Below are 27,880 nucleotides of genomic sequence, written 5' to 3' on the forward strand. Positions count from 1 at the left end.
ATTTATTTACACAGAGTGAGCTAATGAAATAGAGTGCACTTACATGCCAAAACACATTTCTAAAATATTGCAACAAAAACAGACTAGGAGGAGACAAAAATAGGCCTACTAAACCTTGACTCCACCCGCAGTCAGTACAAGACTACAGCACTTAATAGATGTATGTGGATGTGGCCCCACCTACTGGCAATAAATATTAGTACAGGATAGAATGGGTGAAGAAGGTGCACACAGAGAGGCATGGACATGGTAGAACGAAACGAGAGGCAGGCAAACAATGTTACATCGTTTAACTAGCCTGTTTTGAAAATGTAAGGAGTAGAAAGTACAGAAGGTTTGTCGAAAAAATAAATAAATATGGCCTACTCCTAAGAAGATCCTAAGTACATAATGAAGTATTTGTAGGCTACTTGTTACTCCCCATCTCTGCCCATGTCCCATGCCTATATACTGAGAACCACAAGTATAATATTTAAATTCGATTTAGTGTTATTCCCTTCCCTTGTAAATTAATACTTGCAATTCCGTTTCACTCAGTCAGTAGTAGACACAGTACATCTTTCTAATCACACACACACACACACACACACACACAGCGCACACACACACACACACACACACACACACACACACACACACACACGCACACGCACACGTCACACACGCACACAAACACACAAACACACGCACACACACACACACACACACACACACACACACACACACACACACACACACGTTTCTTTCCAAGTCGGTCTCTACAGATTAATACAGAGCGCTAAATACACACATTTCTTTCCAAGTCGGTCTCTACAGAATACAGAGACGCTAAAAATAAAAAATAAAAGTACGTTTTACTGCGTGATCACGTGGCTCTTCTGTTTACAGACATCCGGAAAAACATGGAGGACACCACTGGCAGTAATCCTCAATCTCTTGGATTCACAGAGAAATTAAAATCGTGGCTCTCTTGGTCATGGACTTACATCTGCTTCATTTGGTTCGGCATGGTGCTGATCATGATATACGTCCTGTGGAGCCCGTTGAAACTGCAAGAAACGCTTACCTCAGGTGAAGAAATGCCATGACTAGCTAGCTATTGTTAGCCCGGATATCTAGCGTTAGCCCCGGTAGCTAACGGTAGCTAACGTTTTAGTTTGACAGTTCCCCGCTTGAGTGATGCGATCGTGCGACTTTCTGGTTTGGTTCTTCACACCAATCTGGGTTGAGACCTAAACAATGCAAAAATCTGTAACGTTAGCCAACTAGGTAGCAAGGTCGCTAACTGCTAAAACTGTTTGAGTTTGAACGTTAGTTGCTAGCATTACCGTTTAGAAGAGGAAGAGGAAGGCATTTATCACAGCCTTAACCACAAGCTTGCTAACTTTAGCAATTGGGCTAAAGTTAAGGACATATAATGGCTGATAATTAAGGACAACGGGTGCACCTCTACATAGTGTCATAGTACCCAGTACAACACCCAATAATAAAGGCATTATTCTCTATTCTCTATTGACATGACAGCCATTATTTAACCAATCTTGATTATTACATGATCACTATTACATTATTACACTGCAGGACACATGTTACAGGTATTGAGATACACTGGTCACATGTAATGCATTAACGTTCTGGTGGTCAGGTTGCAGTGAAGGTGTTAAACTGGCTATCTTCTCTTGTTTGTTCTTTCAGCATCCGTGTTCTTGAATACACTGACTCCTAAATTCTACGTGGCACTCACTGGAACCTCCTCTCTCATCTCTGGACTCATACTTGTGAGTTGTCATCTCCGCTCGTTGTAGAATCGCTGATCACTTTATGGGTTTATGTTTTCTTTGCGAAATATGTCCTATATTGGTGAAAGTAGTATTCATCACTTGAGGGCCGGTTGATTGATACAACCATTTTATAAACACAATTTGCAATAGCATCCTCCTAAATTGGAAATAAGGGACCAAATTCAGATATGTGTATTAGTTTATATGATCTCCACAAAAAATAATTTAGTGGAGGAACAGTCCATGTGCAAGTCCACTGTTTCATGTGTGTTAAAACCAGTGAGCTCATTGTGTAGTTAAGTGATATTAATTACGATAGGAATGTGGTGTATATACGCACACTGTTATGACTCAAGTCATTAAGTTATAACATTTTGTCCTTTGCCTAATTCTGAGAATCCTCTCTTTGGTACAGATATTTGAATGGTGGTATTTTCGTAAGTATGGGACCTCGTTCATTGAGCAAGTGTCAGTGAGCCACCTGCGTCCCCTCCTGGGTGGCGTGGAGAGCAGCTCGACCACCGGTTTGTTCTCATCAGTTAATGGAGAGGCAGAGCCTAGACCCAGTGTTTCAGGTACATATACATATCTGTCATTTGCTCGTGCCAGACTCATGTTGATGCGTGCAGTAGTCCTGTGTATTTCAGAAATAAAGTCAAATTGTTTTTCCAGTCACCATTGAAGTGTGGGGAAATGCAGTCAAACTAGTGACTCAGTTAATATAGTTGGTTTAATTTTGTGTTGGCATAGCTGTCTGAACTAATGCCAATGATGTCACTCCTTTTTGTAGAGTGTAAGGTCTGGAGGAACCCCTTGAATCTGTTCAGAGGAGCAGAATACAGCAGGTCAGTGGAGTTATGAATCAGATGTTCAGCCAATCAAAATACCCATCGTATACAGTAACTGCAGGGCAGATGCTTATAATGTGATAGAGGTTTTGCTGCAAGTTTCTTGGCTACTTTATACAGAGTTGTAAAGTACTGTATGATGCATCATACCTATGCATACTGAACATTGTAAACGTGCAACATTGAACTCATTTGATTCATTGCTCAGTAGCATGATATGCTTTCCCTCTGTGCACCACAGGTACACCTGGGTGACGGGAAAGGAGCCGTTAACATACTACGATATGAACTTGTCTGCTCAAGACCACCAGACCTTCTTCACAGGAGACACTCAGCAGCTAAGGCCAGAGGATGCTGGTGAGTTTGAATAAAATACAGACCAAATCCCCAGTTTAGCAAAAAGTGGTGAAAGTCATATATTGTTCTTTTAAGAAACAATGCATATTCTTCATATTGTTTTGTTTTTTTAACAAAACCCTGACTGCATTTCCTTGTGAGAGATCCCCCCCCCCCCCCCCCCCCCCCGTTCCTTGTGGAATCGTCACATGGAGTTGTATCGTAGGGGATTAAATATGTCATTGCTGAAAAGTTACATTTATAATGTTGTTCATTGTCTTATTGCAGTGATGCAGAAGGCCTGGAGAGAGAGAAATCCCCAAGCCAGGATCAGAGCCGCTTACCAGGCCATCGAAATGAATCAAGAGTGAGTTCTGTGTCAATAGCTTTACGCTTACATAACAATTATATTATAATTATGTGTATCTCCAAATGTACTGCAACTCACGTGCAGTTATGCAAAGGGGACAACAGTTGCTATCTTTACATGCCCACAATAATGTGACTTGTGCCAATACTTGCGATTAAGACAATAGTCTAATTAAGCTATACATTATTGTATGAACAGATAACTCCATACAATACTCATGTTTACATGACGGAATAATACATTTGGATTATCTAGAGAGAATTGTGGAAATCAGTGGCCCTTTTTTTTTTTGCTAAAGAATTTGTCTTTCCTGTCCCACCATCGTCAGATTTTCCCAAAACAATACGGCCATGATTGTGCAGTACCACATCATGTCGTTTGTCGCAGCCATAAGACTATCTCTGCTGCAACAACGTCAAAATGCCATGCTCAGGTGCTCCTTTTTGAAGATGTGCTGACGACTAACCAACCAGTTTGTTGTGCAGAAAAGCACCTTAAAGATCATAATGTATGTATTGTGTCATGCTGGCCACATGCACAACTTGGTCACTAACTGGTCTAAGAATTAGTCCCAACTGGTCTCTATTAATGTGATAAAAATCGGACTACTCCCGTACACGTTACTGTTAATTGTGCTTACTTTGATTAAGAGCATAGAGGCCTTAGAATCAGAGTAGTGCAGTGTAGCCTACATGGGCTCTGCCTTATTCATATTATTGCCTTAATAATGGCGTTCTAATCACATTTTTACATGCACAGGCCTTAAAAACTATTTTTGATGAGAAAAAGAAAACATTCCACGTGGGGTTTTGTTTTTGATGCATTTTATCCAATTATATTCAGCGAAGCAAAGCGATATTTTAACATTGTATATTAATATTGATAACGTCAAACAGGGACACCACAGCGGCACACGCATGCAATTTAATTACCATGCTTTTTGTCCGAGTATGATTTATACGGAGTAAATGGGTTTCATATGGTCACCAAAACACACATCATTATACTTTCCCTTTGAAAGCAAGGATCGGTGGTTGAAAACCTGCGTACGTGTGTGCGTGTGTGTGTGGGTGTGTGTGCATGCGTGTGTGTGTGTGCGTGTGCGTGTACAGATGTGCTGCAGCTTATGTGCTTCTAGCAGAAGAGGAAGCCACAACTATCACAGAGGCTGAGCGCCTTTTCAAACAAGCGTTGAGGATTGGTAAGAATGACATTTAAAGCACTGACCCATGGCAAACCTTGAGGCGAAGTATTGGGGGGAAAAGCAGAAAACTAGAATATTGTAAGCTATAATTGAGGCCTATTTTATAATATTTGAAGTCGGATGTTTCTCTCGTCTTAAAAAGTCTTTGTTTAGTAAATGTCTCATATTTATTTCTGTTTGCCATCCGTAGCTGGAAAAGATATCAACCTACTGGTGTACATTAAACGCCGACTGGCTATGTGCGCTCGCAAGCTGGGACGGATTAAAGAAGCAGTGAAAATGATGCGAGATGTGAGTGTCTTGGTATCCAAAACTCAAGCCAAATACCATATAACTGCTTACAGTGCCTGCTGATACAATGTGCTGTCTAAAATCTTTCTGATTTGTCAACTTACTCAGCCCGCACAAGCCAAGCGGGTGTATAGTTTTTCTGTCTTTTTGAAAAGTATAGTGCTACACATGCAGAATTGAAAACTACATACATATAACAACTGTATGGATTACAGGGTTCCCACACCTTCTTCAACATCACATTTAAGGTACTTTTCCCAAAATTCAAGGACCCAACATGGCATAGTTTGAGACATGGATCAAGGTTAATTACTGTTACAGCAATAATAATTTACTAGCAGAAGCTCACTCACAGACGAGTTCAAAAGAGAGAGGCTTGAATGTGTGAACACTTCTCAACTGTGCTGTTAGTGATTGCAGACTATGTGGTCTGTGTGGTTGCCTTCTCTAAGAGCACAGCAAAAAAGCAAAACGTATTGTGTAAGTTGAGCATTAGAGACAGACTAAGAGCTAAGTAACGTCAAGTCGTTTATTTCATCAGCACAGACGGTGGGAGACATACTGTATGCAGAGAGCAGAACATAGCTACCCTAAATTCAACCACTTTTAAGGACCCATGTCTATTTTCACAAACTTTTAAGGCCTTGATTTTTTTTTCAAATTCACAAACTCTTTCAGAACAAGCTTCATGCAATGAAAACAGTTTTGGAAACAGTAAATTCTGTGCTTTAATTTATGTGGTTAGCAGAATAGCCTCGATGGGCTGCCAGAAGCTTAACAGGCTGGAAAACCCACAGTGTAATTTGAGGAAATAACTCTTACTGTATTCAAAACATTGCCAATACAATGAGCGCACTAACAAACACATGATGCTGGATACTTTATGATAGCTGTGAATTATATCTGTTGGTGATTTTTGTTTTCTCTCTTTACAGTTAATGAAGGAGTTCCCATTGTTGGGAATGTTAAATATACACGAAAACCTCTTAGAGGCCCTTCTAGAGCTTCAGGCATATGCTGATGTCCAAGCCGTCCTCGCCAAATATGATGGTAAGACCGCATTGACAAAAACAACTTTCCAAAGTCGTCATCCTATGTTCACACAGGAACTAACTCAGTGCTATTGAATGAACCTTCAACCAGCTTTGTATCATTAGAACATCAGTAGTATATCAGAAAACTGTAAACTGTTTTGAAGTCTGTCATTTAATTTGACAGTTATTGAGTGTGGACCAGTGACATCACTGGTCCACACTAACTCAAATTAATAACTCATTAACTCAAATCAACTCTCAATAACTGTCAAACTATTCATCATTCATCTAGTTTGACAATTATTGAGAGTTGATTTGAGTTAATGAGTTATTCATTTGAGTTGGTGTGGACCAGTGATGTCACTGGTCCACACTTTAACACTCAATAACTGTCAAATTAAATGACAGACTTCAAAACAGTTTACAGTTTTCTGATATACTACTGATGTTCTAATGATACAAAGCTGGTTGAAAATGGGCAGAGTGTTCCTTTAAAGATTTTGAAATGCAGGGACAGTGGGCTGAAATTGAGCATGGAGGTCAAGTGTGTGTTTGTGTCCATGCTAATTGGCTAAAAGGGGGCGGGGGACATTTTTTTGAAATGCAGAGTGGCCCTTACTGTCCTGCATTTTTCTGTTGCTTTTCTTTTCCTTATTTCTTGTTTTCTTGTTTCCTTTCTCTTGTTCCCGTTATATTGTTTGCTTTGTACAGATTATTATTAATAATGATTTTCTGAGGTAGAGACCATGTGTATACGCCCATCTAGGGTTTCCTGTCTCTACCCGCACATTATTTTGTTTTTTTCATTTTTGTCTTTCTGTTTTTAGAAATGTGCGCGCACACACACACACACACACACACACACACACACACACACACACACACACACACACACACACACACACACACACACACACACACACAGAGACACACACACACACACACACACACACACACACACACACACACACACACACACACACACACACACACACAGACACACACACACACAGAGACACACACACACACACACACACACACACACAAAACCGCATATGTGGTTGCAGCTATTGCGAATTCACACTTGTACCCCAATTTCCGCTGTCTTTGCAGACATCAGCTTGCCAAAATCAGCCACGATATGCTACACATCTGCACTTCTGAAAGCACGGGCTGTATCAGATAAGTAAGGTTTCCTGGTTGTTGATATTGTTGAAAGCATTTGTGCACATTGAAACCTCGTGTACCACATTCATTATCTATTGGGAAATTAAAACGTGTGCATTGTGGCAGGTTCTCTCCAGAGGCAGCGTCCAGACGGGGGCTGAGTACAGCAGAGATGAACGCTGTGGAGGCCATACACAGAGCTGTGGAGTTCAACCCGCACGTGCCAAAGGTAGCTCCATTCACTTCATCAGCCAGCCGCCCAGGGCCGCTTCACACTCTGTTATCTGGATTTGATCCAGACGTAATGTAGGTGAATTACCTTTACACCTGAGATTAGTGTGTCCCCGCCAGGCTGCATATTGACATTGCATTTCTCTCTCCCTTGCCAAAACTCAGACTGCCCAGCAACATACGTCATCTCAAATTGATAGCAAACACCTCATCTCACTTGTAGACTTGTACACTTGAGTATCTTGACAATTCATTCTGTGCACTTCTGTGTATCTGAGCTGCCTGCCACCTGTTTGATTTGCACTGATCCATGGCAGCGCTTCACAACCTTTTCCAACTCAGGACCCACTTGAAAATCTCCAAACTTTCCGCGGCCCACCTGAGCCACCTCTGACCCCGTCAACAATACGGAGGCCAAATATTGTGTTCTCAGAGCGCTTTTTATTTCCCACAGTCACTAACACTGAAACATGTTACATGTTCAGTGTTTGAACCCTTTTCAATGAGCTGTCCATCAGCAAGGGTTTTTTAAAATTGTTTAATGTAAAAAAAAATTGGCGGCCCACTTGCAATACCTCTGCGGACCACCAGAGGGGAAATGCCACAGGTTGGGAAATGCTGATCCATGGAATGCATCAAAGTCTACTTCCATTTCTGTAGTTGCTACATGTGGATTGGAGACACATTGCATTTACACTTTGGTGTTAATATGGTCAGGTGAGTCTCCGTGGTTTGCTGATCAGATCATCAGTGCATCTTTGGTGCATTTACACCTGAGTTTTTACACGTTTGCTTTATCCAGTTACAATCCGATCACCCAGGAGGCATGTTAATGCCCTGTGTAAAGGGGGTCACAGACAGACAGTCAGTCAGATGGGCAAGCAACCAGACAAACAATCAGACATTAACTGATGAGCAATTAAACTACAACTGATGGGGCAACTTTCAGATAGACGGCCCCCACACATGACATATTGTAGCTTACCAGCAGGTGTCAGTGTAGGTCTTCATAGATCATGACCTGGTTCATCATACCTACTGTCCCAGCTTAGTTGTTGAGTTGAAAGTATACTCGCACTCTACATCCTAGTTTTTATATAGTACATTTATTTAGCCATTCATTCTGTATATCAGTGTGTTTTGGAATTCGGGATCCCCCAAATCCCGAATTAAACTCAGAATTCTAACGTTATTCTCAGATTGTTATTTTTTTCAGGCGACCCCATTTGGGGTGGGGTCGCGACCCCAAGGTCGGGCACCACTGATCTATATAGCGGTGACATCACAGGAGTCAAAACAGTATTTCTTAGTATGTAGGCCCTATGTGGTTTTGGAATCAAAATGAATCATGTGCCTTTCTCTGTACTAGTGTGTTGTAATAAGCCTGTGTACCAAGATGGGAGAGAATTTTTCATTTGGGTAAAAAAAAAAAAAGTCTCAACATACTACAGAATTGTCACAATATTACATAGAGCACAGATTTAGATATGGATTACTAAACTCCAACCTGGATTTTTCTCTCAGGCCCTGCACATCAGTTCCCACAGGGATTAGGCTTAGATCACACACACACACACACACGCACACACACACCTAGTTGCAGTTTTGTCTCCATTTAGCCTTTGTAGTGGGGTGGCGTTTCATCTCTTACACTCCTTTCGGGAGAGGGAGAGGGAATCGGTGTACGTGTGTATGTGCGTGCGTGCAGGTGCATGTGTGTGTGTGTGTGTGTGTGTGTGTGTGTGCGTGCGTGCATGTGCAGGTGCATGTTTGTGTGTGTGTGTGTGTGTGTGTGTGTGTGTGCGCGTGCGTGTGTGTGTGTGTGTGTGCGTGTGCGTGTGTGTGTGTGTGTGTGTGTGGAAGTCTCAGGCAGTGAGTGGGGGGAGTCAGCCAGTCCTTTGATCCAGCCTTTGATTTGGAAGTGAGGGCCCTCATCTTCAATGTCTCTCCAGCTAGCCCATCTCCCCTTCCCCACCCCGCCCCGCCCCGCCCAGGGGCACCTCTCCCCTCTCATCACGCACACCCCCATCCTCTCTCATACCCTCTCATCTTTCTTCATCCCCTCTCTTACCTCTTCTCTTTACTTTTGTTTTGGTTCAACCTCTGAGCCAAGCAGTAACTCTGAAGAAGACCCACAACTGCCAACTTTGTCAAAATGACTACTGGGAGAGCATACGTAGGTAGTGCTGAGCTAAATGATGATAGATCATTTGTAACAGCCCCCCACCCCCTTCCAAGACCTTTCACACAGGATTATTCTCTCTGGCATCTGCTACTTTACCTTACTCAGGCCTCATAGCAGAGTTATGTTAAGTTTTTGACTCACTGGATATGACCGCTCCTTCTTTAACACTGGAGGAGGGGGTGCCTTGTATTGTCAGGTGTGTCTGAATGACGAGGGCACCGGTGTTGTTCTGTACATATGGGGTTGCTCGTTGTCTACAAAAGTACGTTCTACGCAGTGCTTGTGTACAATTACCCTAGAGGCGGGTCTATATATATATATATAAATTTGTATATATATTATATATACTGTATATATAAATTTGTATATATATATATGTGTGTGTGTGTGTGTGTGTGTGTGTGTGTACTGATCTGAAAAGTTTGGCATTGGAGATCAGATGGAATTGTTCACTTACTCTAGTTTAGCTTTAGCTTTTGTGGCACAGTGAGGCAGTGGTGGCGCTGTCGCCTCACAGCAAGAAGGTCCTGGGTTCGATTCCCACCTGGGTGAGGTCGCTGTTGGCACTGTGGGAGTATGTTCTCCCCATACCTTCAGTGGCGAGTGCCCAGTTGGGTCATCTGGTTAAAAGGGGCCTGTCTGTGGAGTTTGCATGCTACATGCTCACTTGGGGCTTCCTCCATACAACACCGGTAGGACCCCCACTTAAAACATTGAAGACCAGCGACGATGACTGAAGTTAAATTTGACCAACCACCGTTAACAGCGTATGTGCCTGTGTGCGTGCGTGCCTGCGTGTGTGTGTGTGTGTGTGTGTGTGCGGTCACTGCATGCAAGTGTTGTGGTGTATTCTGTGACTAATAAAGACAAGCTTGGGGGGGTACGGTGGTGCAGTGGTAAGCGCTGTCGCCTCACAGCTCGAAGGTCCTGGGTTCGATTTAGGGATGTCAACGGTTAACCGTTAATCGATTAACCGTCGCTAACGTCGTTGTTCGGTTATTGCTGTCGGTCTATCAGTTAATATAAAAAAAAAAAAAAAAAAAAAAAAAAAATTTTTTTTTTTTTTTTTTTTTTTTTTGGTCTATTTACTCAATGAGCTCATGCCCAAACAAGGCGTGTCTATTTAGATGCTGAAATGTTAATGCTTTTTGTGTTAAAAATTCTAACACAAAAAGAATTTGTGTTGAAATGTTGATGCTTTTTGTTAATGCTTGTTAATGCTTTTTGTGTTAGAAATTCTAACACAAAAAGCATTAACATTTCAGCATCTAAATAGACACGCCTTGTTTGGGCATGAGTTCATTGAGTAAATAGACACACAAAAAAAAAAAAAAAAAAAAAACATTTTTTTTTTTTTTTTTTTTTTTTAATATTAAAAAATTATGAATTAACCGATAGGTTAATCGATTATTAGCGTCGGTTAATCGAAAGTGAAATTAACCGAAAATTGACATCCCTAGTTCGATTCCCACCTGGGACGCTGTGAACGCTGAAGGAATGCGTGCCCGTCCACTTGCATGTTCTCCCCGTGCCTCCCGGGGGTTTCCTTCAGATAGGAACTCCTTCACAAAAACATGCAATATCCTGGTTGCTAATGTGGTTCCTCCTCTGGTCGTTAGAGGGCGCCTGTTCGGAGGGAGGGGAACCGGTTGGAATAGCGTGATCCTCCCACGTGCTATGTCCTACCAGTGAAGCTTCCCCTGTCAGGTGAAAAGAAGCGGCTGGCTACTGCCCATGTCTCGGAGGAAGCATGGAGCCAGCTTCGGCTTTCCCCAGATCGACAGAGGGTGGAGCAGCAACCAGGATAAATACATTAAATTCGCACTAATGGGGGATAAAAAATCGGGGGGGGGGGGATATATAGAAAAAAAGACAAGCTTGCTTGTCCTGGTTCCTTTTAGGTTCACTCTTAAAACAGAAGATTACGGTAGTTAATTTCACCACATTAATGACACCTGTAGAACTCTGTGTCAAATGTGACTTAACATAACAGATAGCAGTGATTTACTGAAGTAAAGCAAGCAGATGAGAGTAGCCTTGGCTACTGTCTGATTTTTCTATATACTATGTGTGTGTGTGTGTGTGTGTGTGTGTGTGTGTGTGTGTGTGTGTGGCCCCTCTTGGCCCCTCCTCCCCTGTCTGTCCATTCCAGTCGTATCCTTCTAACAGCCAGTGGTTAAGAAACTGACAGTCTGCCGGGCGGATGCTTGCATGGCTGATCAAGTGCTCTGGCCCACCTGAATCTGCTTTACATTTACATGTAGCACTACTCTGGTCCAGAGTGTCCCACACTCATTCATTTTAAGGCACTCGGGGGGGCGAACCGATCTCATCTAGCTCGCTGGTTTATTCCATTTTGGTGGGCGGTTTCTCATCTCACTCCATTCTGGTTGACGTTCTCTCATCTAGATGAAGGCCCAGAAACTAGGACCTTTGTTTGGTTTAGGTCTTGAAATTGGTTTTGGTTTGTAAATTGAGACAAAGTAGCAGCCTTGGGTTGGTTTGTTGTGAATTGAGATGGATTAGGTTGGACTCAGACAAGGCTAAAGGGGGTAGTTACAGGAATGGCATCTTAGTTTTGAATTTGCCTCATCCCCAGCCTGCTTTGGAACAAATGCCGTTAGTTTTCTGCGCACTTTCAAGTCCCTTGAAACCGCGTGGCGTTTCTATTATACTATCAATGTGTTTAGCGACTGATGTGCAGGGCATAGTTCATCTTCATTTGCGTTCCTGTCCCAACACCTGCACATCTGTATATTCTTCAACTACAACTGTCTGTATTAGTGTGCTTTGTCAGACCCATATAGAAGCACTACAAGGCTAATGTCATTGTTGCCTGCGTGTCCCATTGTGTGTCAGGCTAAATGCCACAGATTAGAAGCAGAAGGCATCTTATGAGTTATGCTCTGGGCTTATGACTGCCTGCCCGGGGATAAAAGAGGAACACATGAAACTCAATCCCTTCATCAAAGAGGCGACAGGGAGCGGAGAGGGGAGAGCAGGGAGGAGAGAGGAGGGGACAGCAGGGAGGAGAGAGGGGAGGAGGAGAGCAGGGAGGAGAGAGCAGGGAGGAGAGAGGGGAGGAGAGAGGAGGGAGGAGGAGAGAGCAGGGAGGAGAGAGGAGGGGCAGCAGGGAGGAGAGAGGGGAGGAGAGAGGAGGGAGGAGAGAGCAGGGAGGAGAGAGGAGGGAGGAGAGAGGGGAGGAGAGAGGAGAGAGCAGGGAGGAGAGAGGAGGGGCAGCAGGGAGGAGAGAGCAGGGAGGAGAGAGGAGGGAGGAGAGAGCAGGGAGGAGAGAGGGGAGGAGAGAGGAGGGAGGAGGAGAGAGCAGGGAGGAGAGAGGAGGGGCAGCAGGGAGGAGAGAGCAGGGAGGAGAGAGGAGGGAGGAGGAGAGAGCAGGGAGGAGAGAGGGGAGGAGAGAGGAGGGAGGAGGAGAGAGCAGGGAGGAGAGAGGAGGGAGGAGGAGAGCAGGGAGGAGAGAGGGGAGGAGGAGAGCAGGGAGGAGAGAGGGGAGGAGGAGAGCAGGGAGGAGAGAGGGGAGGAGGACAGCAGGGAGGAGAGGGGGGGGGGTAGGAAGGAGAGAGCAGGGAGGAGAGAGGAGGGGCAGCAGCGAGGAGAGAGGGGAGGAGGAGAGCAGGGAGCGGAAAGGGGAGAGCAGGTTGGTGAGAGGGGGGACAGCAGGGAGGAGAGGGAGGAGAGAGCAGGGAGGAGAGGGGGGGACAGCAGGGAGGAGAGAGTGGGACAGCAGGGAGGAGAGGGAGGAGAGAGGGGGAGAGCAGGGAGGAGAGGGAGGAGAGCAGGGGGAGAGCAGGGAGGAGAGAGGGGGAGAGCAGGGAGGAGAGCAGGGAGGAGAGGGAGGAGAGCAGGGAGGAGAGCAGGGAGGAGAGAGGGGGAGAGCAGGGAGGAGAGCAGGGAGGAGAGGGAGGAGAGCAGGGGGAGAGCAGGGAGGAGAGAGGGGGAGAGCAGGGAGGAGAGCAGGGAGGAGAGCAGGGAGGAGTGGGACAGCAGGGAGGAGGAGAGCAGGGAGGAGAGAGGGGAGGAGAGAGCAGGTTGGCGAGAGGAGGGGCAGCAGGGAGGAGAGAGGGGAGGAGAGAGTGGGACAGGAGGGAGGAGAGAGCAGGGGGAGAGTAGGGAGGAGAGAGGGGAGGAGGAGAGCAGGGAGGAGAGAGGGGAGGAGAGGGAGGAGAGAGGGGGAGAGCAGGGAGGAGAGGGAGGAGAGAGGGGGAGAGCAGCACAGAGGACCGAGGTGTCAGCAGGGCTAATGCCATGGCATGCCAGGAAGGACAGCTGAGCGTCCAACCACTCTAAATGGTTAATGTTAAAAACACAGTGGACCTGGTCCAGCCACTCTAAATTGTTAATTGAGATATACAGATCCTTTCCAAAAAATTTGAATATCATGGAAAGTTAGTTTTTTTTCGATAATTCCTTTCAAAAAGTGAAACTTTCATAGATTATAGATTCATTACACACAAAGTGAAATATTTCTAGCCTTTATTTGCTTCATTTTTCATAATTTTGGCCTACAGCTCCAGAAAACCCCCAATACAGTATTTCAAGAAATTATTATAGTGTGAAGAAAATCAGCAGTTACTTCTCAGTTATGACTGACTCCAGCCTCAGTCCACTCCCTCTGAATCTCTGCCAAATCTTTGAATCGTCTTTGCTTGACAATCCGCTGAAGTCTGTGAAGTCCACGGTTATCCATGTTATTTCCATGATATTCAAATTTTTTGGAAAGGATCTGTATATTGAGATATATATTATCTCGATGATATTATTTATGTCGATGGTCCAGCCACTCTAAATGGTTCATCTTAAAAACACAGTGGACCCAGACCTACATTGGTGCGACATACGGGTTACCGCTGATCAGCGATGCACTGAAACTCTGGAATGGAGGTTGACTTGAAATAATATATGTAACGAGAAAATGTGTTAAAAGACCAGGTACAATTGATCCAAAAGACGAAATAGGCTTGGTCAGGAATTTGAAAAATGTCCCATATCATCAAATTCAAAGTTTAAAGGGATACACCACTTTTTCGGAAGTTTAGCTCATTTGCCACATCCCCCCCACATAACCAAGATACACCATGCCTTACCGGCACTGTCCGCTCAGTTTACAGTGAGCTACAGTCGTGAAATTAGTAATTATCGCCATAGAATGGAGGCTAATGGTACAGCTGTTAAGAATCTGCCAAAACACACATCTCACTGCGCCAAAATACATGTTGTGCTTCGGGTACTCACCACACGATGAAATATTAATCCAAAATGCACATAATTGGTCTTTTTGGAAGGAAAAGAGGTAGCCAGCACTACTTTCCAAACATGGCCGCCGACCTCTTTTCCTTCCAAAAAGACAGATTATGTGCATTTTGGATTAATATTTCATCGTGTGGTGAGTACCCGAAGCACAACATGTATTTTGGTGCCGTGAGATGTGTGTTTTGGCAGATTTTTAACAGCTGTACCATTAGCCTCCATTCTATGGCGATAATTACTAACTTCACGACTGTAGCTCACTGTAAACTGAGCGGACAGTGCCGGTAAGACATGGTGCTTCTTGGTTATGTGGGGGGGGGTGTGGCAAATGAGCTAAACTTCCAAAAAAGTGGTGTATCCCTTTAAATACCTGTTGCATGTGTGATGTGTCACAAAGGGAGTTCAAACATTTCAAAAAATCAACTGCATATATAAACTTCACTGCATTTTCTGCTCAATGTCTGTGTTGATGTTGGTTAGGCCTGTACTTTAAGGTTCAAGCACACAAAACCCCCTACCTGGCATGCCAGGTCTTTGTGCAGTTCTGAAGTGTTATATACATGACTGTGTTTTATTGTTATTATTTTTGCGTTGGGCTTTAATGGTCGGCGGCCACAAAGGTACAACTGCTTTTACAGCAGAAGGTGGTGAGCAGTTTGGGCTGAGAAGAAAGGAGACATATGTAGGTGAGGATGAAGGATGAACGGGCAAGTGTCTTAACTGCAGCAGAGAGGTGTGGGTAAGTCAGACAGGACCTTAAGTGAGAAGAGTAAACACTGTCACTGTAGCCGTCTGAAGCCTGTGATGATTAGAGAGGATATTGGGAGAGGAGGCAGGACAAGAGAAGGTGAGGAGGTATGAGGAGGATGCCTGCAGTGCAATAGAGAGCCGCAGAAATCATCGATGCTAACAGTCCTGGTTCTTCACTGTTTTCGCCTATGGGAGTTTTGAATTGGTTTTTGGCGCGATGCTTCTAATAATCTCTCTGGGCAACGCTGGCTTAATCAAACGCGAACCAGTGTTTAGTAATATCATCTTCACACACGAGGACCACTTTTACAAGTTTTGAAGCTTTTACATGCCGTTAAAAGGGCGGCTAGCTAGCAAACGGCTAAATGAGACTACACTGTTGAGTCGATGGAGATATATACGTCAATAACGTCACCACTTCAAAGGACGAACACGGAAATTCTCTTTCCCTCACCTGGTTCAGCCCCGTTCAGCCCGGGGTAATCAGTGCACACATCAACAAAAGTCCAGGTTGAGTGCTGACGTGACGTGGAAGCCTATGCGACAGTGTGTAGTTCTGGATTAGCTTAGCTCGAGCTTTTTACTTCTAGGGCTCGCATTTACGCTTCAAAACTCATGAAAGTGGTCCTCATGTGTGAAGATTATCCGACGGAACTCTGGTTCGCGTTTGATTAAGCCAGCGTTGCCCAGACACCGTATTTGAAGCATCGCGGCAAAAACCCATTCAAAAATCCCATAGACGGAAACAGTGAAGAACCAGGAAGTCCGGGACTTCCGCGTTCTGACTACAAAAATACGTCATCCCCGCGGCTCTCTATGGCCACACTGCTTGGCTGGGTGCCTCCTTGGTTGAGCCTAATGAGGGTGAGGAAGTGGTGAGTGAGGCGGCTGGGGTCGGCCTGGCTTGGGCTGAGTCTATAATAATAGAAGACACATCTGAGGTACGGGGCTCTGGCACATTGGCACTGCAATGAGGTAGAGCTGTAGTGTGATGGTGAAGAAGTTCTAGGAGGTGAACAGGGATCGCTTGCCTGTCCGAGCTTATGATTATGGATGAGACGAGAGAAAAGGAATGCTGAGGACAGACTGGCTTCATTGGTCTGACTGGGCTAGTGGAGCATGGTTGCTGATCATCAGGGAGGAGAAGGCCAGGCTGGTTGTCTAGCAAAGCTGAGAGAGCATGGAGGAGAGATGGGGGGTAAGCATGGGAGAGAGACAGGGCAGAGTGAGAGAGTGGAATGGCCCGGGCGGCGGGCAGGCTGCTTGGCTGGCTGGCTGTGATGATCATGGGGGGCGAGAGTGGAGACAGAGGGTAAGGTAGGGGGGAGATGGTTGAAGCAGCGTGGTCGCGCAGGCTGGCTGGCTGACTGAGCCTGTGACCATGGAAGGGATTAGACAGGATTAGCGGTGGGGTAACCTTCCCAAAGTGTCAGTCTGAGATCCAGAGCGCTGTGAAGCTGGCCGCCTGGGAATCCAGCCCAGGGGGGCCCCCAGCCCCGCACACACTGGATTAGTTGAACACAGACCCCTGCCTGCCACACTGGGCATCGCAGACACACGTGACATAGATTGGGGCATGTTTGGGCAGCAGACATTCTGCACTCATCACTAGTTTACCCATGGGAAGAGCTGGCTGTAATTTAGCATATCAATAATGCAGAAAAGTGGTAACACAATATGCTTGTTCCAAATCTTTTTATTTCCTACATGGATCCCACTTATTTCAGAAGGCATACCCAATACCCAGTCTATAGATAGGAACTCTGTGATGTGGTGGGCCCATGTCAGCACTGTGTGTGTGTGTGTGTGTGTGTGTGTGTGTGTGTGTGTGTGTGTGTGTGTGTGTGTGTGTGTGTGTGTGTGTGTGTGTGTGTGTGTGTGTGTGTGTGTGTGTGTGTGTGTGTGTGTGTGTGTGTGTGTGTGTGTGCGTGCGTGCGTGTCTGTGCGTGCGTGTGTGTGGAATGAATGTACTGTACCGTAACAATAACACAGAGAGAGCTTTGGAAAGCTTCTCCCTCCCACCTTGAACAATATTGCAAAACAAGGCTCTCAACAAATACCTCACATGATGAGGAAAATATGTTTTCAGTCTGCTGGGAGTTTCACAAGTGGGAATTGCACAAGAGGTTATATAGTAGACCAAGTACTAACTTAGAAACGGAAAGAAAAAGTGAATGAAACCGTTAAATAATGTGATACTTGAATCGACACTTGCCCCCTTCAGGGGAGGTCAGTGCACAACAGCGAGAGCAGTGCCCCTGAAGCTGGTAGGGACTCAGTCGGGCGGATACTTGCAGAGAAGAACCTGGGTCCAAGAGGTGATGCTGGGCCTTCCTGTGGAGTTTGCATGTTCTCCCCATGTTTGTGGGAGTTTTCCTCCAGGACGATTTGGTTTCCTCCCACATTCCAAAGACATGTAACTATACTGGAGGTGAATCGGAGACTTTACAGGGTCCTAGTGGCACCGCTGGTTGGAGACTGGACCTGGCTTACTGCAGGTGAAGGGAGGGTCCCCCTACTCATTATGCCAACCTGCTGCTCCAATATTCTATTCTAGAACCTCCCACTCCACTTTCAGCGACAGTTTTACCTGCTCAAAATAGTCTGACTCACCTGGTCAAACCTAGTTTGACTCACATAGGAGTCAGACTAGGTTTATGAGTCACAAGAAGTGTAAACGTAATCAGATCTTCCCGATTGTGTTTACACTTCCTGTTAGTCTCTCAAGCCAGACTGTCTCTTCAGGTGAATATTGACCAGTGTTCTTTCTTCCTCTTCCTCTTCCTCTTCCTGTATGTATGTATGTAGTACTTATTAGAGATGAAGAGCCTGATCCTGCCTCCGGAGCACATCCTCAAGAGGGGTGACAGCGAGGCGGTGGCGTACGCCTTCTTCCACCTGCAGCACTGGAAGCGGGCAGAGGGAGCCTTAAACCTACTACACTGCACCTGGGAGGGCAGTATGTATCTTAAACCTACTACACTGCACCTGGGAGGGCAGTATGTAACTTAAACCTACTACACTGCACCTGGGAGGGCAGTATGTATCTTAAACCTACTACACTGCACCTGGGAGGGCAGTATGTAACTTAAACCTACTACACTGCACCTGGGAGGGCAGTGTGTATCTTAAACCTACTACACTGCACCTGGGAGGGCAGTATGTATCTTAAACCTACTACACTGCACCTGGGAGGGCAGTATGTATCTTAAACCTACTACACTGCACCTGGGAGGGCAGTATGTAACTTAAACCTACTACACTGCACCTGGGAGGGCAGTGTGTATCTTAAACCTACTACACTGCACCTGGGAGGGCAGTATGTAACTTAAACCTACTACACTGCACCTGGGAGGGCAGTATGTATCTTAAACCTACTACACTGCACCTGGGAGGGCAGTATGTAACTTAAACCTACTACACTGCACCTGGGAGGGCAGTATGTATCTTAAACCTACTACACTGCACCTGGGAGGGCAGTATGTATCTTAAACCTACTACACTGCACCTGGCCTGACCTGGGAGGGCAGTATGTATCTTAAACCTACTACACTGCACCTGGGAGGGCAGTATGTATCTTAAACCTACTACACTGCACCTGGGAGGGCAGTATGTATCTTAAACCTACTACACTGCACCTGGGAGGGTCTGGTCTGTTTAAAGTGACTTGGCTTCATGACTGCAGTCATACTGATTTTGCAAATTCGAGCGGCGAGATTACATACAAGGTCAATGCAAACACACGAGCAGACGCCATTTCGCGCCATGTGGCGCAAGTGACGTGGCATTCGTGTGATTCGCTAAAACAACACATAAACTGTTAAGCAAACCTGGAAAGAGGAGTGATACCTATACTAAAACATCCCAGTGCTGTTATACTGTATATCAACGCTCACAGAATGCCTCCTGTCCCCAAAATGACTTGAGTGGAACTAACCGATTTGGAATAGAATCGTTTCAGTTCATACTGGTATCACATCAATGCTCCGTTTCTTAACATGCTAATGTTTCATTATAATCTTAATATTATTTCAGTGTAGTCTAACATTTTGCTACTCAGTTACGTGATGGAAATTGTGATCTGCTGCTGAAACAACGTAATCTGGTCTTGAAAAGTGAAATATTACTTTTTATGGTTGAAAATACTTTGCTTACTGTATAGTAATGCCGACTGTGTTACTCATCTGATCTTAGGTTTGATTTGCTCCTTTGCTCTCCTCTCTCCAGCCTTCCGGATCATTCCCTACCCTCTGGAGAAGGGCCACCTGTTTTATCCCTACCCAGGATGCACAGAGACAGCAGATAGGGAACTACTGCCCTGTGAGTAGGAGAAGCAGCCCAAACTGACTTGCTGTCTATGAGTATCTAACATGATTTAAACATGTTCTGATTAGTAATCTTTTTTTTTTTTTTTTTATAAAAAAAAAAGCCCTATCACTAATCAGGCTTTCCAACGATATAAAATACAATGCCAATTGGTATTATTAAAGGGGAGAAATAATCGACCTAAAATAACGTTTCCAAACTTTCTTTGAGGAGTTTATATATCGGTGATCGGTAATCGGTGATCGGTCGATGATCGGGTGGGCAGATATTTCCCATAGGCGATCGGCAATCGGTGATCGGTGGCAAAAAACGTGATCGGTGCACCCCTACTGATTACTGTATCTTAACCCCAATAAGGTCATAGTCGGAGGAAGCAATAGAAATATGTTTACCTCGACTGCAATAAACCGACTATTGACCTTAATCTAAATAAGACAATATTTTGATGAAGGTGTTGACATGAGCTGCTTTAGAATATGTCATTCATATTCCCGTTTACACGCTACAGAGCTTAGTCTGATTAATGACTGAAGACACGCCCACATGACATCCCTACTGAAATGAACCTGAAACCCTTTCTGTCATGTTTCTACTGGTTTCTGCAGTGTTAAGGACAAAGTGTTGGGTTTTAAACGTCACGCGTCTAATAATCACCAGCAAAGATTGTAAATACGTCCCATCCTCCGCAACAAATAGGCTGGCTGGTGGAGAGTAGCTGCATGCATCGATGGTCTCAACAACTTCCATCCACCGGTAAAAAGAAGTCCTAACATTTTGTCCTTAACACGATAAAAAAACCAGTAGAAACATGGCAGAAAGGGTTTCAGGTTCAATTCAGTAGGGGAAGTCCGACTTAGGATGTCATGGGGTGTGCGTCTTCAGTCGTTAATCGGACTATGCTCTATAATAGCATTGTCAACGGGAATACGAATGGAATCTTCTAAGAAACTCATGTAAACACCTTAATCAAAAGTCTTATTTAGATTCAGGTCAACAGTCGGATTATTGCCGTCGATGTGAACATGGTCAGTCTATGAATGTGTGTAGTTGTGATCAATGAAACCCTTCTCTCTCCCTCTGCAACATTGTATCTCCTACTCATTCTTTATCTCTCTCTCTCTCTCTCTCTCTCTCTCTCTCTTTCTCTCTCTCTCTCTCTCTCTTCTCTCTCTCTCTCTTTCTCTCTCTCTCTCTCTCTCTCTCTCCCTCTCTCCCCCTCTGCTTTCCTGCAGCGTTTCACGAGGTGTCTGTGTACCCAAAGAAAGAGCTTCCCTTCTTCATCCTCTTCACAGCCGGCCTTTGCTCCTTCACTGCCATGCTGGCCATGCTCACACATCAGTTTCCTGAGCTCATGGCTGTCTTTGCCAAAGCAGTAAGTACCGTCACTTAAGCCACTTCTTAACATGCAGTGGAATCCGTATTATAACCTGCACCTAGCCGGTTGGCCTGCATGTTAAACAACAATTAGCCGGCCTATGCGCACTCCCGCGACTCCGTATCTTATCTACCTCGACCACCGGTATAAGATCCGCTTCCACGCAATCGTGGCTCATGTTTAACAGTGGCAGGTCATTATCCGCATATCCGTAGTGGGCAGGTGTGGCTCTTCGTGACTCACTTCACGTTCACTAGTTTATTAATTAATTAATCGTTCGGGCAATCACTTATATCAACGAGCAAACTCACGGTTTCCTCAAGTGCTGCTGATAAAAATCGCAAGTTTGCTTTGCACATGCGGAGCGCTGATCATGAAGAAACTGCCGCAAGCGTATTGCGAGAATTCTCGCAGCGACAGAGAAGTCCTCTGCAGGTTGTAAAGCTTATTATTATGTCTGTTAATTTAGCCACTAATATCAACATCATTTCAGCATAAATAACCTACTAGAACCTCAATTGATTTGCCATGGAGTATTTAATGGGCAGCTTTCATTTATTTGTCTGAACACTTTATGGAGCGCATCGTCTCAAAGCTCACAACACGCAACAAGGGATTTCGTTCTCAGATGTAGGCTACAGGTAACACAATATTCTTACCTTTTGCCCTTCAGTTGAAAGTAAAGCAAATATTCTCATGTTGTGAAGTAGGCTATAAGTCCGTTCTGAAAGCGAGTTGGATGCCCGCGTGTCAACCAGCTGCAGTCCCTCATCATCGTGTCAATATAGACCGCTTCAGAAAATATATAGGTTATAAAGTTTGACTGACTGCACGTCTCATCTCTGGCTTGTTGCAGGTAGGCAACTTCTTAATTTAGATTTTATTTAATTTCATGTTCTTCGATGCAAAGAGACATTTAATGTAGGCCCGCCAGTGTTCTTTAGGCTTAATTAAACGGGAATATATGACAAACTCAGTTCACAAAGTGTGTGACGAGTTCATTCACTATAATAAAATACATTTGTTGGATAATAGCTTTTGTTTTTTGTGTTTTATTGTTTAATCTTAATGGGTCTGCAAACCCGAACCGAATTAATTAATTAAATAAGGAGCGGTGTGCGTGCAGCTCCTCCCTTTGCGCAGACCGCACCGCAGTGAATAGTTAGAAAATTATTTGGAAATCAAAAAATGATTTAAAATTTAGATTTCGTTTGCTAAGAATTATACAATAATGTGTTATGTATTTATGAAATGATCAGGCTACATCTATCTTTTTTCAATAGGCTACATTTTGACTGGGCCGGTAATTATTCTATAAGGCCGGAATTCTGGAATGTTGCGGCTCAATTGGCCGGCCAGAAAAAATGCTAGTGGAATCCCTGGTTTGGTTACAAATTCGCTAAAGCTGTTTCCTATCACATTTCTTTTTTTCGATAGGCCTACATGCTACCGCGCCCCCGCGCCCCCGCCCACTGGCAGAAAAAACGGCTCATATCCAGTTGTTTCTTAACAAAGACCCCTCATGTTTAGAAAGGCAAAACCTGAAAATATCCTGCTCTGTCTAGCCTGACATGATCCAGATAACATGTTTAAAAGGCACTTTAGGGATGAAACCATAACCGGTTTTTAATGATACCTGTGATGTAGTTCCAATATGATAACCGCGATCAAATTCCTTATGATAACCGTACGCTTTGAGAAACATGGTATATAAATACTGTCCATCGTCAACCAAAGTTGGCAACCGTCTCCCAGATGCAGACGCGCAGCCTTGGGGAAATGATTTCTGTGAGTGTATTAGTACTTTTTGAACATTTTCAGCACATTTTCAGCACATTTTAACAATACCGTGATAATACTGATAACCGTGATAATTTTAATCACTATAACTGTGATATGAAATTTTCATATCGTTTCGTCACTACACACATCTCTAGTTTCTGATCATTGAAAGTCGCTGTTCTGTATTGTGTGATGATGTATTCAATTGAGAAAGTCCACCTTTTTCTCCATGGCAACAAATTAGCTGAGCACTGAGTTTAGGTTGGCTGAGAGCTTAGCTCTGCTATGAATCTCATCTTGGCTCTGTTGTGTAAAAAGGGCTATCTTTGTTTTAAATGCATGTTGTTACTGTAACCGGAACCTTTTAACCCTGGTGGTTAATTGTTGCCTTCCATCACTGTCAGCAACACTGGAGGCTCATGGGAGTCGTAGGCCTGCAAAGCTGCTATTTTCCTCTAAAACAAGCTGTAGTCCAACCGCAGCTATCAGCAATCACACAGGGTATCCGCGGGGTCTTGAAAAGTATTAAAAGTTGATCAATCAATTTGGGGGAAATTAAGGCCCTTAAAAAGTATCAAAAAGGCTTAATTGCCATTTGAGAGGTATTAAATTTTGTAGCTATTGTGCTGATTGTGTTAATTGAGCATAATTATGATATCATCCCATATTGATCGCAGACCCCTGAATTGAATCGATATGGTATCGTGGCAGACTTTGTGATATCAGCAAATATCGTACCGTTGTCCAAAGAATCCTTATAATAGCGTATCGTGATGAAAGTTGTGATTTTTTTACACCCCTATCGCTGATGTGGCATTGAGGTCTTAAAATATATTGAAATGGTCTTAAAAAAGGTCTTAAAGGAACACTCTGCCCATTTTCAACCAGCTTTGTATCATTAGAACATCAGTAGTATATCAGAAAACTGTCAACTGTTTTGAAGTCTGTCATTTAATTTGACAGTTATTGAGTGTTAAAGTGTGGACCAGTGACATCACTGGTCCACACTAACTCAAATGAATAACTCATTAACTCAAATCAACTCTCAATAACTGTCAAACTAGATGAATGATGAATAGTTTGACAGTTATTGAGAGTTGATTTGAGTTAATGAGTTATTAATTTGAGTTAGTGTGGACCAGTGATGTCACTGGTCCACACTTTAACACTCAATAACTGTCAAATTAAATGACAGACTTCAAAACCGTTTACAGTTTTCTGATATACTACTGATGTTCTAATGATACAAAGCTGGTTGAAAATGGGCAGAGTGTTCCTTTAAAATAGGTCTTAAAAGCGATTGCATTTAACTTCATCATTCCTGCATAATAACCCTGTCACCATTGAACAATACACGTGAATTGCCATAGCTGAGTGGCATACACAGCTTTCAAGAGTTTTAAGTCACGAACGTGTGCATGACTTCCTTTGACTGTTTATTTATACAAGCGGCGTTGTGTGCCGTCTGTTTTTAGCCTGTTTGGCTGCTAGCTCCTTTCTTTCTTTGGCTAATCTTGTGTTTATGGTCCCCCTGTTTATTAGGGTCTGTCTTTACACATACTTGTGTAGCCTTGTAGCAAAAACAAGGCCACACGAGAACATTTCGTGCTCATCCTTTTGTTATGGGAAAGCTTGTGTGCAGATAGGATTTGTACAGCAGGCCAGGCGAGCCTGCTTTGTGTTATGCTCAGATAGAGTGCATGAAGAGCATTGAGGCAGCAACACAGAGTCTTCTGAGGAAAGACAGAGATCTACTAAGAGAAGATCCAAGCAAGGCCAGACAGGCCAGTGGTGGTGATGGTCCTGGCAGGAGTCTTCTTCCCATGTTTTATTTACTGCTACAGACATGGATCATATAGTGGCTGAATATGTTTCATGAACTGAATGGGGTAAGAGGAGCGCTTGATTTGCACATGTCTGGCCAGGCTAATGATATTTCCACTCATGAGACTATTAAAATGTCAAGTTTATCAAGCACACCTCGAGTAGTAAAGAGAAACCATCGTGTTCTTGCCCGTGACTGCAACTGTTAGATAAGCTAAACAGCCAGGGCTAAGTCTCACGTAGACACATACAGTATCAGCCAATGTTACATGAAAGGCGAAATCGATTTTTTTGTATATAATTAATTCAACTTCCACTGACACATGTATCAAACTCCCAATTAGATTTTCAGTTGACTGTGTAGCTTTATACAGTGATTCTCAACCTTTTTCATATCAAGGCCCCTAATTTTGTCCACATTAGAGCTACGGAGTAATTTGATGAGATTTTGTCTCGGATCCAAATCTGAGATTTTTTTTATTTTTATAGTTGGATATGATTTTGTACAGAATTCCATGACTATCTGACGGTAGAGAGATAACAGTAAATCTATGATCAAAATAGTCAATGTAAATGAAATAGTGGTGAAATTTAACAATCCATACATTTTCTGAGAACCACTGGCTAATATGTCAATTTTTTTTATCATATAACTGATTCAAAAGAAACATGATGCTGTGTATTAACTTTAAAGGTATGTGCTGAAAATGTTCAAAAAGTACTGATACACTCACTGAAATCATAACCGAACGAATGTGAGTCCTGGTGAGTCCCGAGTGGTAGCGAGTAGGTTGGTTAAACTCACTCCCCCCAGTATAAAAAGGCACGTTAATCAGCTCCGCCAAGGGAGGTAGCTCTCTTGGTGCAGTGGTTAGCGTGTCCGTCCCACAAGTCGAAGGTCGGCAGTTCGAATCCACCCCTAGGCAAGCCCCTTAAAATGGTTTCGCTGCAATTACCACGAACACAACACCGTTGTTACACATTTTTAAAATTTGGTTCTCCTCCAAAAACAACACATGGTTGAGCTGAGCTTCTTTAGCCTCACCTCTTGGTGTGTCTCTATGATCTGAATGGGAAAACTTTGTATCAGTGCTATTAATATATATATATTAATATATGACACGTAGCCTCGTCTGCAGCCAGGACAACAGGCCTCAGGCCTCTGAGGCATTTATTGTGCTGTGTATGTAAGGGATAATGTATTGTGAGCCGGTGATTACTTGCGAAATAATGACCGACAGGTGAATGATTGAGCCCGACGCGCAGCGGAGGGCTTAATCATTCACCTGAAGGTCATTATTTCCAGTAATCACCGGCTCACTATACATTATCCCGCTTAGAACACGGCCTACAACTAAATTATTTCAGTTATCTGACAAAAATAATTATTCAAATAGATTTTTTAATAGCGTTTTCAACGACAAAGCGGTTTCATTCGTAATTGGCACACAAGACACCACAGCTGCAACTGGTTGGCCTAATTAGTAGCGTCTGCAGACAAAATGCTCTTACCAACTGATTAATCCAGGTGTGGCAGAGCAGCGGTCGGTTGTCGAGAAATAATGACCGGTGAATCTTGTTGATTGACAAATCAGAATCGAGTATTCAAGAGAGCCGTGTTCTAATGCCTGATAAACACTAAAGTGTTGTTTATGGTGGATTGAAGGGTTCATAGGGTTACTAGGGGTCAAAGTTTTTTGGGGGGGTTTTGAGCTGGAGGGAGAGCTAAGGCCTCACTCAGTACAGGGTGATGGTAACTGCCTGCATCTTCTGTATTTACCCTATTCAGTATAAAAGAACTATGAAAGAGGGGATTTTGTTGTGTTGGACTGAGCTCAATGAAATGAGTGCTAGTCATTTTGAATAATCGTTTTTGAGAAGGAAGAAATGTTTTACCTCGAGCTTAGAGCCAGCGGTTGTAAGTTCCACGCCACCGTTTGAGTGAGATAGCCCAATGGGTATTAGTAAGTAGGGCTTATTTGAATGTTTTGCTTAAGGATTATCTCCGAGTGGGAAGAGATTTGATGACATTTAACGGAAGACTCATTCTGCTTTTCCTCCTTTGCAGTTCTTCAGCACACTCTTTGCACCCCTGGGTTTCTTCGCAGACAAGATGGAAAGCTTCATGCCGTCCAGTTTTTGGCATCAGCTAACTCGAATCTGACCCCATCTCTCTCACACGCACACACACATGCAGACACAGACACACACACACACACACACACACACACACACACACACACACACACACACACACACACACACGCACACACACGCCAATACCACTCCAAACCCACAGACAAAAAGTGTTTGCTCTCCTGTCTTCAGCATTACTGTCCACTTGCCGCATTGTTACTGATGATGTTGGCTGAGGTTGTATCAACACAGCGATAGCACTCTTAAGATGCTCTCTCCCACACTGTTCCAACAGCCACTTTCTTTTCCAAGAACACATTTAGCAAAAGAGCATTTGCGAGGATTTCACAGGGTCATTCATTCGCCATTATGTTAACACCGTGTAGTGGGAAATCTGACCTGTTGCAGTGTTCCACCAAGTCTGGCTCTGCCATTTTGGCAAAAATCACCACAATGAATTTGAAAGAGAGCCCCTCCTGTATTCTTGACTTTGCTCTTCAAAATGAACTCACAAATTATAAAAGCTATAATTGTTTTCCCTGCCCTACTGTACTGATATACTGTATCTAGTCAGATGAGTTGTCCCTCAGTAGTGTGTTACTAGGGGTGCTCCGATCCGGCTAAGCCACGATCCGATCCGATTCCGATTCCTGGGGTCACGATCCGATTCCAGAATCGATTCTCGATTCCAACGATTCTCGATTCCAACGATTCTCTTATGTAGTTTTATATTGCAATAACACACAAAGGTAAATATAAGACAAACAATGACAAATGTATTAATGCTGAACTTCAAATTCAACTTCTGAAGTATTACAGTCGGGGCCTAAATTCATTTTGCAAACTAGGGGGGAATTCCCCCCTTATGTTCTTCAGATAAGATGGATTTATAGGCTGGGGGGGATCTGTAGACTTTTGGGGGGAATACATTAACCAGAGTTCTTAAGTGCAAGAGGTGGTGGCACCGTGGCAGTA

The 27,880-nt window shown here is 43.9% G+C and overlaps 1 protein-coding gene across 1 annotated transcript; it reads left to right on the plus strand.

Annotated features, from left to right (window-relative positions):
- Positions 1 to 902: 902 nt before the first annotated feature.
- LOC310798185 (suppressor of tumorigenicity 7 protein-like) lies at positions 903 to 27,880 on the plus strand (the record flags this gene model as incomplete). The annotated part of the gene is made up of 15 exons (XM_083660662.1): positions 903 to 1,071; positions 1,696 to 1,778; positions 2,197 to 2,356; positions 2,572 to 2,626; positions 2,871 to 2,986; positions 3,254 to 3,332; positions 4,448 to 4,536; positions 4,730 to 4,830; positions 5,766 to 5,880; positions 6,978 to 7,050; positions 7,158 to 7,260; positions 18,271 to 18,421; positions 19,690 to 19,782; positions 21,021 to 21,160; positions 26,838 to 27,880. 15 exons carry the CDS (start codon positions 903 to 905, stop codon positions 26,931 to 26,933), a joined length of 1,623 nt encoding a protein of 540 aa, XP_083516788.1. The 3' UTR covers positions 26,934 to 27,880.

Source organism: Poromitra crassiceps (assembly GCF_964638095.1).
Source record: "Poromitra crassiceps genome assembly, chromosome: 25".
Taxonomy (NCBI): domain Eukaryota; kingdom Metazoa; phylum Chordata; class Actinopteri; order Beryciformes; family Melamphaidae; genus Poromitra; species Poromitra crassiceps.